Source organism: Centroberyx gerrardi, chromosome 10, assembly GCF_048128805.1.
Source record: "Centroberyx gerrardi isolate f3 chromosome 10, fCenGer3.hap1.cur.20231027, whole genome shotgun sequence".
Taxonomy (NCBI): Eukaryota; Metazoa; Chordata; class Actinopteri; order Beryciformes; family Berycidae; genus Centroberyx; species Centroberyx gerrardi.
The window spans coordinates 12,798,783-12,814,869 of record NC_136006.1 but is presented as its reverse complement, the minus strand read 5'-3'; the positions used below and the strand labels follow the sequence as shown (position 1 = coordinate 12,814,869).

The following is a 16,087-nucleotide window of genomic DNA, read 5'->3' as shown; positions in this document are numbered from 1 at the left end:
TCAAGAAGGAGAGGTGATGCAGAATGACAAAATACTAACTTTCACATTCCTCACAGTTCGAGCTGTGTGTGCCAAGCTGCTAATTTCTAGCTTAGTGAGCCTGACCTCTGTTGTGGCCAAATATAGACATCAGTCTAACAAGAGAAACTTTGATGTTTTGATCTTTCTGACCCAAAGTTCTGATCTTTGACTCAAAGTTGTCAACTACATCCAAGAGACTACCTCTTTTTTCGACAAAGATTCTGGTCGGTCTTGGGAAACTAAATGATGCCCGATGCCCCCGACCTTTCCCTCCTGTGTTTTGACACTGGCTTGATGACCCCTGATGACTGAGGTAGGGTTCAAAGCTGAAGTCTTTCGTCTACTTACCATCTGATAGATCAGGTTATACATCACTGGTGTTACACAAAAAAATGCCTCTCCAAACAGTGAGCTTGTCTAGAATGGAGAATGGAAGATAATCATTAATCCCCTACTGTATTCTTGAAATTACAAAATGAATCTTATGAATGTCTTTCATGGGGCTTAGGGGCATAAAATTAGGAGACCATGTAAACATTCAATACAATACCAAATAGCAGTTATGAGGTTTTACATGGAGCAGAAACATGCTCGGAGGGGTCAGGCTGAGTTGTCACAGCTTACCACAGGCTGTAGATTACTGCTCTAATGAGTCTCATGTACAGAGGCAATCACTGGCTGGAAATGTAATGCAGAGAAAGAGAGAGAGAGAAAGAGAGAGAGAGAGAGAGAGAGAGAGAGAGAGAGAAAGGGAAGGCTACAGGACAGAGAGAAAAAGAGGGAGAGACAGAGAACGAGCGCAGTGTGAGTCATTGCAGACCTGTTATAGAATACCACGCACCTTGATGACTTCAAACAGCATAGAAAACCCCAACAAAACCCCTCTAAGACCTTACTCCCCCACCCCCCAACACACACACACACACACACACAAACGCACACAAACACACACGGCCCCTAGAATCAAACAGAAAACACTGACAGGTGGGGCCTCAAAATAATGCCTACCCTTCCCCTCTCTCTCTCCTCCCACCCCCGCCCCACCACCACCCAAGCCCCCCACCCCCCACCCCCCTTTTCAGAGAAGTAGTCTTTAAGCGGAGGAATGTGGTGGTTTTTTAGCGGGGTGTGCATGTCGCCTCATGCCCACCCCGGGGTTCTCACGACGTCCCGTCTTGTTTTTAGCCCTAATTAGTGGCTGCTGGCAGTTTGGAAACAGATGTTTAAAACCCTGCAAAAGATTTTAGACTTCAAACACCGGGGCGGAAAGTAGAAAGAGATTCGCCCTTCCTTCCCTCCCCTCTTCCCCCCCCTCCTCCTTCTCTGCCTCCTCCTCCAACTCCTCTCCAGTAGTACAGATTTTGCAGACAAGTTCATCACAGAGGGATTTGGAGAGAGAGAGTGAGAGGAAAAGCTCCAAAACATCGAAAAGGCGGTGAATGACTCTGCTGCTTCCATGTTTGATCATGTAGATCTCTAATGTCTATAATGCATTTTTTTCCACACTCCTATTTTGTTACATTTACACTCCTGTTTTATTTAGCTCTGTTTGCAACTATGCTCTAAATGTCATCCATAAAAAAGTAAAAAGTAGAGAAAAATGCTGAACTTGCTCATCGTGACTTTGATTTTTGATTCTTTTTTTACCAGATAATTCATTGATAATTGCATCAATCAAGCTGTGCTGATTTCACCTCAGATGCCCGATATTAATTTGGATCTCTTACAAATCACATTTTATTCTCACTGAGTCTGTTCTCCAGGGTGTTGTTGATTTTGAGTGAACAAAACAGTACAGTAGTTAATGAGCGCGGTTTCAGCGGCGTGACTACATGTTTACAGTGGCTGCTTGTAACACGGAAACACTTCGCCAGGCCAGTAAATGTCTTCGCCAAGTTTTTCTCTGAGCTCAATCATTTAGAAATGCACACCTTAAAACAAATGCCTGGCACGCTTTCCTGTGTTCATGTAGCAAAGCGAAGAGCCATGCCAAGGCTCTGTTGAATCCTGTCAGTTCATTAGGCAGGTGGTGACAATGCTAGCTATGCAACAGTCTGCAATATGACTGGCAAGTACCTTCTTCTATGGTAATTATCACTTACCATCAGGGCCCGACCTGAGGGGGGATGAAGAGGGATGGCATCCCCCTTGGTAGTGTTTTTATTGGGGAAACTACACATTATATCTCCTTTCCACCCCCTTGTTAAATATGTATAACAAGTAACCCACTGTTCATCACTGTGATCATATTCTGTACAGAGATGCCACTTGCCTAGACTCAGTCTAAACCACTTCAAATAATTTCAGTCATATGAAACCTATTAATAAAAATTAAGAATTAATTGAGTTTGATTGGATTCAATCAAAAGTAAATTGACCTCAGTCCTGAGAGAAAGCTGCCACCAACTGAAAAACTGTAAACATTTATATAGCTGATGTTTATAGGCAACACTGTACTGAGGACTTCTCTCTCTGTGTGTTACAACAAAACATTGTTCCACCGACGCACACATACAGTAAAGTGACTTGAACCATAATGGATCCAGATCAGCACCCCCCACCAGCTCGATAAAAACCAGCAACAGTGGGATTCCAAGATCCTTTTATGCTTAATTTAACCCTTGAGCAATGATAAAACCGCTTTGGAGAGTCCATTCACGGTAATTCATTGACTCAGAACCCACACGAAAAGCAAAGTGTGTTTGATCCGAAATAGCATTAGCGCTGGGTTAGTTCTCTGCTCCTCAGAGGCCATTTCACATCATCAGTGGTGTGCGCAGCATTCCTTAGTCCTGACAGTGCAGGGAGGCACAGCATTTGATCTGACCCACCACACACACACATGCACAAACACACACACATGCACTCTCATGCACACTCTCTCCCTATCTCTCTCTCTCTCTCTCTCTCTTCCACACACACACAAACACACAGAGGCATAGGCTTCATAGTAAAAGCTCAGCAGGTGGAAGTGCTTATGTTGGTAATAACATTTTATTAGAGGCTCTAAATTAGATCTGTGGACATTGTGTACAATTAACAGTGAGTAAATACTACACACACACACACACACACACACACACACACACACACACAACATTATAATGTAGTGTATTTCTTACAGTAGGAAGATGTGTTTGTTCAGTTATTGCTTGTGATAGTATTTGTGTGTATGTGTGTGTGTGTGTGTGTGTGTGTGTATTTGTCTGTGTGCGCTTAACTGTTCTTTTGATGCGAGGCGTTTGATTTGTTTAAAGTGATGTCTGGGCTTAATGTGCTGCTGTGGGATTTGTTTGTGTGCTTTGATATCGCCTTGGCTTTCTGCTTGGATTTAATGGTCCTTTAGTAGATAGTCTTTGAACTGACAAACACAAGGCAGCATGCAGACTAGTCTGTTGTTTATTGAACAGAAGGGTCGGTTGTGGGACAGATAGACGTTAGATTAGAATTCCCCTAAAAGTATTTAATGGTGATGACACAACTTTTTAAGGCAACGGATTTGGGCAACAAAAACAACTTACAAAAGGACGGGGATTGGCCAGTGGGTTAAATACAATATGGATAACACAATGGGGAATAAGGCACAAAATATAATAGTAAAATGCAGTTGGTCATGACTGGTAGCGAAATTGCCCATCTACTTTGCTTCCAAATAGTTGAACATATAACATAGAGGTTGCACCTTGTAAAAAAGTGTGGATTATGATAGCATTGAGTTGAGACTGTGAAAAAGGAAAGTATTTCACACTAATAATAATAAATAATAATACATTTTATTTGTATAGCACTTTTCTAAATACTCACAGATACTTTACATAGTAAACGAGATACACAAAACACATAACAGACAATCTGTTATGTGTTTTGTGTATCAATGAATAAGTCAGAGAATATAACAACAACATTTCAAATAAGGAGAAAGACAAGAAATTACAAACTTTGGCAGATTTCTCATGTGTCTGTTGTATGGATGCACAAACTTTGAAGGTGAGGTGGGAATAGGGATCACACATTTGACAACAAGGAGCGTTACATACAACACATATCCTCAGTCATGGGGTTGACCGACAGAGCAACACCGCAACACCCAAGTTTTGCAGGGTGCTTGTGTTTCCACAAGTTAGTGCAGCACCAAACATGGACAGACAGCTCAGTTCCTGTTTGTATTTGATTCCATCTCAAGCTCAAGTCTCATTGGCTGGTGCCACTCTCTGTCACAGATTTGCGTTGTTGCCCATGTCACACTACAGGAGCTCATCCAGATTTGTCCAGATTGACAGTCTTGGAAATTAAAAGGCCCCAATTGATCTGCAGCGTGATCAGGGTCCAAGACACTGAATCCTTAATGCCTCTCACACTACAAGATTAGCTATGTTGAAAGTCAGTCAGAAATGACTCAGCCCGATCTTGAAATCCAGTGACGATGGCAAAATCGGAACTAAAATCAGGCTAAAAGGCGTGTAGTGAGAAGCTGGTATAAGATGAATGAAACGCTGAATTTGATGTCGTCATACAGTGAGTCAGAATGCTTTGGTATTGTATACTATCCCAGGCCATACCTTCTCATTTGGTAGTAACCATATGATAACACTTCACCTTTGGCATACAGCTATCATGGATTCCAGTATGTGTTAAAGTAGTGCCGGAGCTATAAGAAGCACTGACATGAAGCATATAAAAAACCTGCTCTAATTATTGATATAGGGCATGTGTTAATAACCATGCTTGCATGTGGTTGGAAAACTAAAAATGTCAGCTTTTCACCCTAAGGCTTCATCAGGTCATGTGCAAGTGAATAAACAGAGACAAGGTGTGTCTCATGTTTTGCAAGTGAATGTAGTCTTTTTGAATCCATACAGCCCTAAGAAGACATTAATACTCAGGCCTTTACTTTGTCAGTAAACTGCATTCTGATTAATTGTGAATATCAGAATAATACCAGATTGTGGTAGAGTAGCCCAGGCCAGTTCCTGCAATACGAATCTGATCTACTTTAGTTTACGTCATTCTATGCTGTTCACTTCCACTCAAATTCATTCTAGTCGACTCCACTCTGCTCTATTGCACGGTAGTCTGCTTTGCTCTGCTCCAAAATGTTGTACTTCGCTCCGCTCTACTGTATTATATAGCCTGCAGTCCTAATCTGCCACCAACATGTCTTATTTGATCTCTGTCTGGGGTTGTTTTATAGACGCCTCTGTCTCACTCTCTAAGCCAATTAAAACTCTCCAGATGTGTGTTTCTAACTGCGGTCCACCAATGAATTTGGAGGCAATTACATCCTCCTAGTGTAAGTACAATGTAAGCCAACGTGTAGCGCACGGGACAGCGTACAACAGCGGTTTTCAATCTTTTTCTCCAGGGACCCATGTTTTCAAAAGACTATTTTTTATGCTAATAACTTGCTAGCCTACAGTATTTCACTCTGCCTACCTTACGTTGCAGAGACTCGGGGAGGCTAGGCAACATATCCTGGCCACTTGCTTCATCTAAAAACCATCAGCTCTTTTCCCTGTATAATATGGTGACCTATTTTAATCTTCTCACGACCCAATTTTGGGTCCCGACCGACTCTCTGGAAACATTAACATGCAACACTATAGCTTTTATTTGCCACTTTTCCATCTTTCATTTACCAGTTTTTGATGGCAAGGCCAAGTGAGTTTAACCAGGGCCAACTAAACGTATTTAAACTGAAAATAGTGCACAGGATTAAAAGGAACACAGTATGTGAGTTATGCAATGAGTATTGAAAGTAATCCTTATGCATTTTTATCGTTAGCTCAGAAGCTTGGTGAGACCTACAACATTTGTGTATTTCCTAGCTCACATTGCCAAGACTATCATAGCTGATGACAGGTTAGATAAGATTACTGAGTACAATCTAATCCGAGGCTGATAGCGGTGGGTGGTGATGACTGAGCCTAGATAGAGTATCAGCTAGTAGGACAGGTGATTTGTGGTCACACACACACACACACACACACACACAACTTCTGTGTGTCTACAAGAGATGGAGGGACAGTAGAGAACTAATCTGAAGATCATCTCCTCCCCCTGTCATTCTCTTTTCCTCTCTCCTCTCCTCTCCCCTCACCTCCACTTCTGTTTAACACACACACACACACACACACCCATACCCCCCCCTCCCAACTGCACCACCCAACATCTCCTCTTCCAGCCCTGTATGTCCCGAGGGCTTGTTCTCAGGATCTACATTTTGGTTCCTGTTCCACAGGGCAACAATAAATCACTACATCAGTTCGTCTCTCATCAGCCACAGTAGTCAAGCCAGATATTGTAAACACAGACAAAAACACAGACACACACACAACATTTCTCTCTCATGCTTTCTATTTCTGTCTCTCTCTCTCTCTCGTTCTCTCTCTCTGTCTCTCTCTCCCTCTCTCTTCCTTTCTTTTGTCACGCCCGGCCGTAGCCCCAGGTGCGTATGTGAAGGAACAGGAACAAACCAGACAATCACAATCTCTCATCTGATTATCAACCAACCAACCAGACTGTTAGAGAGACGCAGATCTGGAAAAATACAGTCCAAACTGTGAGTGTAAGGACAGTGATTGAAAGTTGCTCTTTTTTGCTGTTGTCATTTTTTAAAACCTGGTTTATAATGGAGGCCAGTAAAGACCCATCACTGAAAACTGTCAGTCTGTTGCTTTACCTCACACTCACCTTTTAATCTTAAATCCAACATCAAAAAAGACTAACCTTAGCTCACTGCTCCTATACTTTCACCTGATTGAACGTAATACAGTTTCACATATTCAAACTAGTTAAGGTATGCTTCATTCATCTTGTCAGACACTTTTGAATAGCATTGTAAGTGGAAATATAATTTCAAGTTAAGATACATGAAGCTAGCGTACCATTCTCCTCTTAGATTTTTTTTCTTTTTCAAAATGCATTCAACTATCATTTTGCCCATTTCTGTCATCAGTTGCACTAGACTATACTGCATATGTCTATTTACTAGACTGGTATACATTCTATTAAGGTGGATTTTCCATTACATAAAGGTAAATCAGGTGCTCCTAATGTCTTATTATTTTTCCTTTTTTTTTTCGCATGTACAAAATGTACTCAACTACCATTTCACCCTGGTCTTTTGTCAGATAGATAGGAACTCTGCATGTCCCACTGACAGACCACTTCTAATATAGCAAGAGCAGACAGCTCCCCTATTTCCTATCACCTATTAAAAGTCTGGATTGTACCTGTTTGCCTTTCAACTGCTTGTCAAAAGGAAAGACATTTCCCACACACTCTACCTTTCACCTGTAAGTTTGTTTTATTGTTGAGGTTTCAGGGCGTGCAGCGTGCCATATGTGTTTAACGGATAAACCCACCCTAACTCACAGATGTTATTCCTTTGATCTTGGATGGGCAGATTAATTGCATATATTAATTCCTAAATTGAGCGGTATTCCCCTTTACACTTCAGAGATAATGCAGCAGCTCTGGCTTTCAGATTAGACTTTTGTTCAGAGGCAACAGGCATTAAATCTAAGGCTGAATATTTGAGGATGCTATATGGCCTTTTGTAGTGACACATAATTCATAATGTGAGAAACCAGGAACAAAATAACATTTAATTTCTCCTCCAGAGTATTTATATCATATCAGTGTCCTACCAAGACCTTGCACTTCCAAAAAGGTCAAGTTGTGAGGAATTGAGAAAAGTAGCTTGATTTTTCTATTGACACCCATGCATTTTTTGGTATTTCACAACGCATTATCTGTTGTTTGGCTTAATTCTAGGGTCATGAAACATTTGGAAGCATGTGGGGAATAATGTCAGCCCACTATTACAAGAACCACACACTAAAAACGGCAAAATTGAAGATACAAGGTTTCTGCTAGAGACCAATTATTTGAACATCTAGCTCAAGAAATTACACATAAAATAACTAACATAAATAGCATTTCATCCTTTGAGGCTGCCAGTGTTACAGAGGCCAAGTCTCTCCAGTCTTGAACCCACACGTTCTGCGCCCTGCAGCACAACAGACAGCTGTGCTACCAGTCAAACTAATTCAAAATGTGCTCTTGACATAGCCAAAGGTTACTATTTCTACCAGAGGAGTGAATTTAAACTTCTACTCCTACTACTACTTACACAAGCAACAAGTTTGAGACAAACTTTTTTTTTTTTTTTTTTTGTGTGTATGTGTTTTGTGGATGCTACTTGTAGTCCGCTGTGGTTCAAAATATCCCAGAACACCATATGTTTTTTCTCTTTGATTTATCCATCAGTAGTGTTGTTGGAAATAACACTTTAATACCTCATAGCTAAATAGTTTTTCTTTATCCTTTGAAGTCACTAGCCAGTTGAGGAGAATGTACCCTGAAAACAGTAGCAGTATGGATGCAATTATGATTCCAGGTCAGTTTGTGTCTTTAAGGTTTAAGTGGGTTAGAGAGTTTTATAATTACAGGCTGTGCTGTGTGTTTAAGGCCAGCAGGTTTGTGATTCTGGGGTTGCCCTGGCCCTTATGTAAAAACTGAGCCCAGCGCTGCAATCTCAAATCAATGCAAGTGCCGTTTGTGGGATTATGATAACGTTACGTTTACAAACAAGACTTACAGCCTCTGTCTCTTCACCGCTGATCACTGCCTCCTTTAGCTTTCGTTTCTACATTCTCAATAACAGTAGAACTGTGTTTATCCAAAACTCAGACTTCTCAACAGGCACTGTGAGCAAAACATGCAATGATGCAAAAACTGAAAATATATTATATTCTTTGTGCATAATTGTTGTTACAGACCAGCTAAATAAAATTAAGCTGCACTTAACATTTCAGAATTTTGTATTTATATATTTATTTTTTCCCAGTGATCCTAACATTTAATTTTCCCAAATGGCCTACATTCCTGCAGGGTTTGGATAACCACTGTATAAAGTGGTAGTAACATAAACATATATTCAAACATATAAGCATATATTTACATAGCCTGTAAAAATTGAGCTTAATAACCGATAAACCCATATTTACATAACCTATAAACACATTTACCCGTGACCCAGGACGCTATTTCTTTGATTATTTGTTGCAGCTCTAATTAGAGGCATCATGACTTTTCCTCCTCTGCAGGTTTTGCAGCGGTGGTCTGATTGCTTAAGACTGATCACTATTGGCATTGGCTCTATTGCAAGCAGGAGTGCTTCCTTTTGTTGTATTTTTTTTTCCTCCTTCGTTCCAAACGGATGAGTCAAGTGGCCCCATTTATCACTCTTTCACTCTTTCTTCCACCACTCCACTCATTCATGCTCCGGAACAAGGGAGCATGTTTCTTTCTCTTTTTTTTTTTTTTTTTCTTCTTTCTCTATTCTGCATGGGTTGTTCAAATGGGAAAACCCACAGCACAGCGGGCGCTGAAATGGAGCCCGGCGGCACGCAAACCAAGCCCTCTTAACTATTCAACAACTTGTTCTCTCTCCCCTTGAGAAAGGAGGAGTCAGACAGGGATGGAGAAGTATCTGTTTTTGGCACTGGTCCAAAGTGACCTTCAGTTTGGAGAAGTGGGTAAGTGGATTGTCCCACTCAATAGATACATGACAGATCTCTCCTTCTATTTATTTTTTTTTCTCTCTCTGTCCTCTCTCCTTCTGTTCCCATCTCTCTCTCTAATGGATCAGATCCTAGTTAAATAATGGATGGGTTTTGACTGTGTAGTTTCTGAACAGGGAAAATGATCCACGTGGTGCTTCTCTTCTTGGGAGAGTTTCACGCTCTACAGCAAAGCAAGAACAGGCTACAAGATTATTCATGCACACACTCATAGACATCCACATATAGGCATACATGAAAACACACACATGTACACACAGGCATGAACGTATGCCTGCACATACACACACACCATGCTTTAACAGTACAGTACACTGCACTTGAATGGAAACTCAATCCTTTGTATTTACTTTCTGACAGTGAAAAACTTTGACTTATCTCCTCAAATTTGACATATGCCCCCCATTTCTCTCTCACTCTCTCTGGGCAGATGTTGTGAGGGCCGTCTGTGTGGCTGAGTCATGTCGTGTGTGTGTGTGTGTGTGTGTACATTTGTTTGCTCAGAGGTGAGCAATATTGCTTGCATATGTATGCATGTGTGTCGTCGTGCAATCACACGGAACGTGTGTGTATACCTGTGTGTGCGTGTGTGTGTGTGTGTGTGCGTGTGTATGTGTGTGTGTGTCTGTGTGTTGATAGGGGCGGCAACAGCAGCAGCATCTGTCAGTACTCTGGGTGGCCTGGTGTTCCTGTTGGTAATTGGATCTTAAAGTTTAGACCTGGTGATGACAGACAAACACACACACACACACACACACACACACACACACTCACACACACACACACATACACACATACACACATACTTCACATACAAGTTCAAGCCTCCAGAGAACATTGCTGGGAGGGATGGACAGGACTCATGCCATGTGGGAGGGACATCCGCTGACGTGTGTGTATGTGTGTGTGTGTGTGTGTGTGTGTGTGTGTGCGTGTGAGTGCTTTGCTGAAAGGGGTGGGGGAATCTTGCAGTGTGGGACATCCTATGACGGGACATATGTGTGTGCTTGTTTGTGCATGCAGATGTAGCCATCATATAAGTACTTTTAGACCTTAAAGAACATAAAAAGTCCTTGAAGACTTTTTGTTTTCTTACACTACATCAAGCTCCTGGTTGTAATGCCTATGGTGAACATAACTAGAAGGTCTAAACTTCCACTGGACGGGGCAAATGAGCTAGTCCATGCAGTGTGAAAATGGCTTTCATTCAGTCATGCTATTTTCTCAAATCCAATAAAAACAAATGTTGACTAAGTGGGAAGCAAACTGACAACGTTAAAAAAGAGCGTAGTTGTGAATATGCATGTGGTCCTAGGCCACCATTAACCCATCAAGTGAAAATATGTAAATACTATAGTACTCTGATGCCTAATGTGCCGCTACATGTGGGTAATGTTTGATGCCAAAAGATGAATAATGACACTACTGTCTGTTTGGGTAATGCCTGCATCCATCAGTGTTATTTGATATCAGTGTGTTTGACAACAGCCTCAGAGTCGGACCACCTGCATATTTGGCGGGGGACCGATATTTCTTTAGTGTCATTCACTGTACAGCAGAACACTATTTATTCAAACCTTTTAGGTATGAAGGTTGTTTAAAACAGTGGTTCTCAACCTTTTTGGCTCGTGACCCCTTAAAATGGAGTGATGTCTACTCGCAACCCCTGTTACAGGTGTGCATTTCATTTATTAGAAAACAGAAAACAACAAAAAACAGAGAAAAATCTGAAAATCAGAAAAAAATAGACGTAATAAATAATACATTTGTGTAGAAATATGTTTCTTTCCTATCCCATAAATCATCTTGCACCCCTCCAAAATCATCTTGCGACCACCTGGGGGGTCTCGACCCCCATGTTGAGAACCATTGGCTTAGAAGAATGAACATGTGGAAAAAGACTGAAGCATTTTGAAAGACTGGGTCAAAGCTAATATGAATATAACTAACAAAGTCATTAATCTTTCTCATTTTCTTTATTTCTCTCTGCCCCTGCTCCTTCCCTCACTCCCTCTCTCTCTCTCTCTCTCTCTCTCTCTCTCTCTCTCTGTGTGTCTCTCTCTGTCTCTCTCTTTGTCTCTGTTTTTCTCAGGTGGTGTTGGACCACATGAGGAGGAAATGTAAGTGCCACGGGACGTCGGGCAGCTGCCAGCTGAAGACCTGCTGGCAGGTCACTCCAGAGTTCCGGGTGGTCGGCTCGCTGCTCAAAGAGCGCTTCCACATCGCCACGCTCATCAAGGCCCACAACCGAAACACCGGCCAGCTCGACCACTCCCACCACAACAACCACCACAACCACCATAACCACCACAACCACCACAACCACCACCACCACCACCACCACCACCAGAACAACCACCACAACCACCACCACACGCACCGCCGGCGGCCCAACATCAACGAGCTGGTCTACTTCGAAAAGTCGCCGGACTTCTGCGAGCGGGACCTGGGGTCGGACTCGGCGGGCACGCAGGGCCGCATCTGCAACAAGACCAGTCCCGGCATGGACAACTGTGAGAGCCTGTGCTGCGGGAGAGGCCACAACATCCTGCAGCAGACGCGGAGCGAACGCTGCAACTGCAAGTTTCACTGGTGCTGCTACGTGGTTTGCGAAGAGTGCAGGATAACAGAGTGGGTCAGTGTCTGTAAATGAAGAAACACACACCAAGAGACTGTACACCATAAAGAAAAAAAAAGCAATACAGACATTTTTTTAAATTGTTGTTTTTATTTTGAAACGGGGGGATATGACTGTAATAATGTACCCCATTCCTTTTTGCGATGGACTGCTGTTTTCTGTTGGTAGAACAGAAGAGCAAGGACAGAAGGTGGAACAGTTGAGCCAGCTGAAAGATATATGTGCACGTTGGTAAAGAGTGTGCACATGCAGCATGCGTCCAAAGCTGCCACAACTCAGAGAGCCTGGACTTTTACTGCCTTTCCTCTCGAGACAGAGGGATTTCGAGCTTCGATTAGAGCGTAGATCCTTGAACAGAGCTATGACAGATGAATATCTGAACACTCAAATTCAAATTGGGGTTCTGAAAACAACAAATGACTAATTTTTTTGAAAGAATTCTGCCGACAGCTGCGTGGGATTCAGGTGAGCTACGAGGAAGACGAGAATAATCAATAGATCACATAAAGAAAGAATTTTATTTGAGGGGGAATGGCTAAGGACAACATCCCATACACATCCAAGAAAAAACTGAGGGATTGAGGGTAATTGAGGATAACTATCACTTACAGCACAAACTAAGCCATGTTACATTTTAATCAGCATTTATTTTCTCTCCTACATACATACAGAGATATAGCCATCTTCACACAACATTCATGCAATTAGAGAGGTCAGAGTGCAGGATCCGTCACAGTGCAACACATCTGGAGCAGTTAGGGATTCAGTGCCTTGTTCAGGGGCAATTTGGAAGTGTAAAAGTAATACCAGTTATCAGTTATCAGGTTCACACCGGTGATCTTCACTCTACATGACCTCCTGTAACAGTGAATATGACCCTGCTAATGGTGGTGACACGCCTCAATAAATACATTAACGCATTCTGGTGATAAGGCAGAAAACAGAGACTGGACTGTTCCCATTAAAAGGATGCTCTGCTAAAATTAAGTCTCTAAATAGCACTAAATGTTGGCCACCATGGAAGGGAGGACCTTATAGCAATGATGAAGCTGAGCGGAGTGGCTGAAGCTTAAGCCAATCAAAAGACTGATGATTTGAAAGTCTGATTGTTAGTGCTGCTTCCCGGGATTCCTCCTATCAGACTCTCACAACTGTAGACATTTCCTTCCCACTAATGGAGGATGTTCCAATAAAATTCACACAAACCATGTTCAAATAGAGTAAAAACAAAGCACTACCCCCTATCTAAGGTTTATTTCGTGAATCCCATTTTGAAATCATTGTTTTAAAACCATTGTTACTAGACTAGTTTGTACAGCTGTTTTGATGTAATGTCTTTCGACCTCCCTGAAACACAGTGCGGACACGTTGTTCTCTGAATTCTCATTTTCCAAAAATGTCCCATACATTGTCTGTGTTGTGGTGTATGTAATGTAAGTTCCCCAAGAGAACTGTCAGAATACACTTCATAGCAAACCTCGTTCAAGAAATATACTTGGATTTCATCTTCAGCTTGATCCGAACAGCGTTGTGCGTACACCCAGTTACGAAAATGATTACAAGTGAATAAAGCTGCACACACACACCATCAATAAATTATAAGTGCCTCAGGAAATTGAGCGCACATGAACAGGCTTCAGTTCCTCACACTATAAACATCCTAAACTGTCATCAATCAAAGTAGTTCCTGTTTTGTGATGCAATGTACTGTGTGCAACACTGTAAGCTTCTTATCATAATATATCTGCACTCACCTGCTTCACACCTCTTTGATGTGTGTGTATCACGTCAGATGTTCAACCGGGGACATTTTGATGTCAACTTCAAGGCATATAAATAACAAAGTTGACATGGATTTCTTCCTATGCACAGATTTTAAGATCGCATTTGATCTTAAGAGATTTCTATAAGTGAGGCTCCTTATCAGTCAGTGTAATTTATTTCAAGCAAATCATTTTCTGTGTTGAAAGCAGAAGAAACCTGAAATTATGTTTCTGGTGTTTTTGGCACAGATTATTTTGATTCAGATAAGTAGTTTGCACATGCAGAATTGTGTTCAGGAGAAAACTCTGGGGGATATCAGCAATATGCATTTTTTTCATGTCATAAATGTAATGTATGTTTGTATTTTTTATGTTTTAATATGGTTATTATCTAAGTTATTTTATTTTTGTGGATAACTTAATATTTGTAAAACAATAAAGAAAGGCCATAATATTGAAAGGGACTTTAATGTGATGAAATAATAAAATACATGAAAGCAGTTCATTTGGTAAGAGAAATAAACAGTTTTATATTTATTTTGTCATGAGTCAGCCGCTGTCAGCACACTAATGATGATCTATTCTTCGTTTACGGTATATATTTATGGTATGGTTACGTCAGAGGTTGTTAAACTTTTTCACCCCAGGATCCGGTCATGTGGGAACCCTCCAGATGAAGCTCCACCACCTCTTTTGGGTGCTGTCCAATAGCTACAACTATACTCAATAGTTAAGAAATACCGGCTTGCATGTGATTGTTTGGGAGAATATTCAACTTTTTAAATAGCCTTTGTACACAATTAAAAACAAGATCCATCTGTGATGAAAGGATGAGAAGACTTCATTGGCTTCCATGTTAAACTGTAAGTACACTTTTGACTGTAAGGTAAACACAATGACAAGTTATCAAATGATTTTAACTTGTTTCCAGACCTACTCAGCTTCTTTTATGATATTTTTAGTCAAATTATCTCACTGCACTGGCACTGCACTGGTTTCAATAAATTTGACTTGATGCATGCCAATTTCTTTCAAGAAATCATAACACAGTGAAGAAAATCTTGAAACAAACTTTCTCCAAGACAAGTAATTGTCCTGAAACAAGTTACATTATCCTGAAAAAATGTCATAAAATAAAACAATAAAATAATAAAATAAGCTTGATAAGTCTGGATACAAGATAAAATGACTTAACAAGTTTGTCAGTTCTTGCAGTGAATGTATTGGTGGGAACTTTGAGACACACACAGACAAGATAAAACCACAAACCTGTGATAAGTGGACATCCACATTCAGGTGTAGCCCCTCTCTTACCAGTTGCTGCTTGCGTGCAGAGAGAAACCCTGTTGAGCGTCCTGACTCACTGATGTATTCTGCGCCCTGCGGGGAGTGATGAAGTCACCAAGTCAAGTGTAAGAATGCAAGAGATACACTTTCAAAGTAAACAGATGTGCAGTAAAAAGGCGCTATTTCAGAGTCATGCGCTCCTATTCTTATCCAAACATACTGTTCAGGCTGAGAGAGAAAAAAGAAAAGCTTCCTCTCCTCTCCTCCCCTCCCCTCCTGCCCCTCTCTCCTGTACGGTGAACCATCTGTATGGTGAACTGAGCGTGTGCAGTGAAGCTTTTCTTTGTCATCTCTCTCTGTACATGCGTGAATGTGTGTGCATGTGCAGGTGTGTTGATGACACCCTATATGTAAATTGCATGTATGTGTATGTGCATGCATCATTTGTGTTTCTTTTTGCATGCATGTGCATTCGGGTGACTGCATGCGTGTACACTACCAGTCAAAAGTTTGGACACAGCTGATTGAATGTACTTCTAACTAATGTTTTTCATTATATTTTCATTATCATTTTGATCTAAAGGCTTATGCTTAAATGCTTGAAATTTGTTTTTTAGACAAATATAAATAATGAAGTTGATGCCTATGTTCTTTCTATGTTTCTTTCTAAAGCCTTGCCTTTCCATCAAGGCAAAGGGCGGCTACTTTAAAGAATCTAAAATATAAGATAGTTTTGATTTGTTTAACACTTTTTGGTCACTGCATAATTCCATTTGTGTTATTTCTAGCTT

At 41.1% G+C, this 16,087-nt stretch overlaps 1 protein-coding gene across 1 annotated transcript in view; it reads left to right on the top strand.

Moving 5' to 3' along the window:
• Window positions 1–14,502, top strand: part of wnt10a (wingless-type MMTV integration site family, member 10a) — a 28,639-nt gene extending 14,137 nt beyond the window's left edge. The window contains exon 4 of the mRNA XM_071894370.2: window positions 11,701–14,502. Coding sequence (XP_071750471.1) covers window positions 11,701–12,261 — 561 coding nt within the window. The 3' untranslated portion in view covers window positions 12,262–14,502. The remainder of the gene's footprint in view (window positions 1–11,700) is intronic.
• The last annotated feature ends 1,585 nt before the right edge of the window (window positions 14,503–16,087 follow it).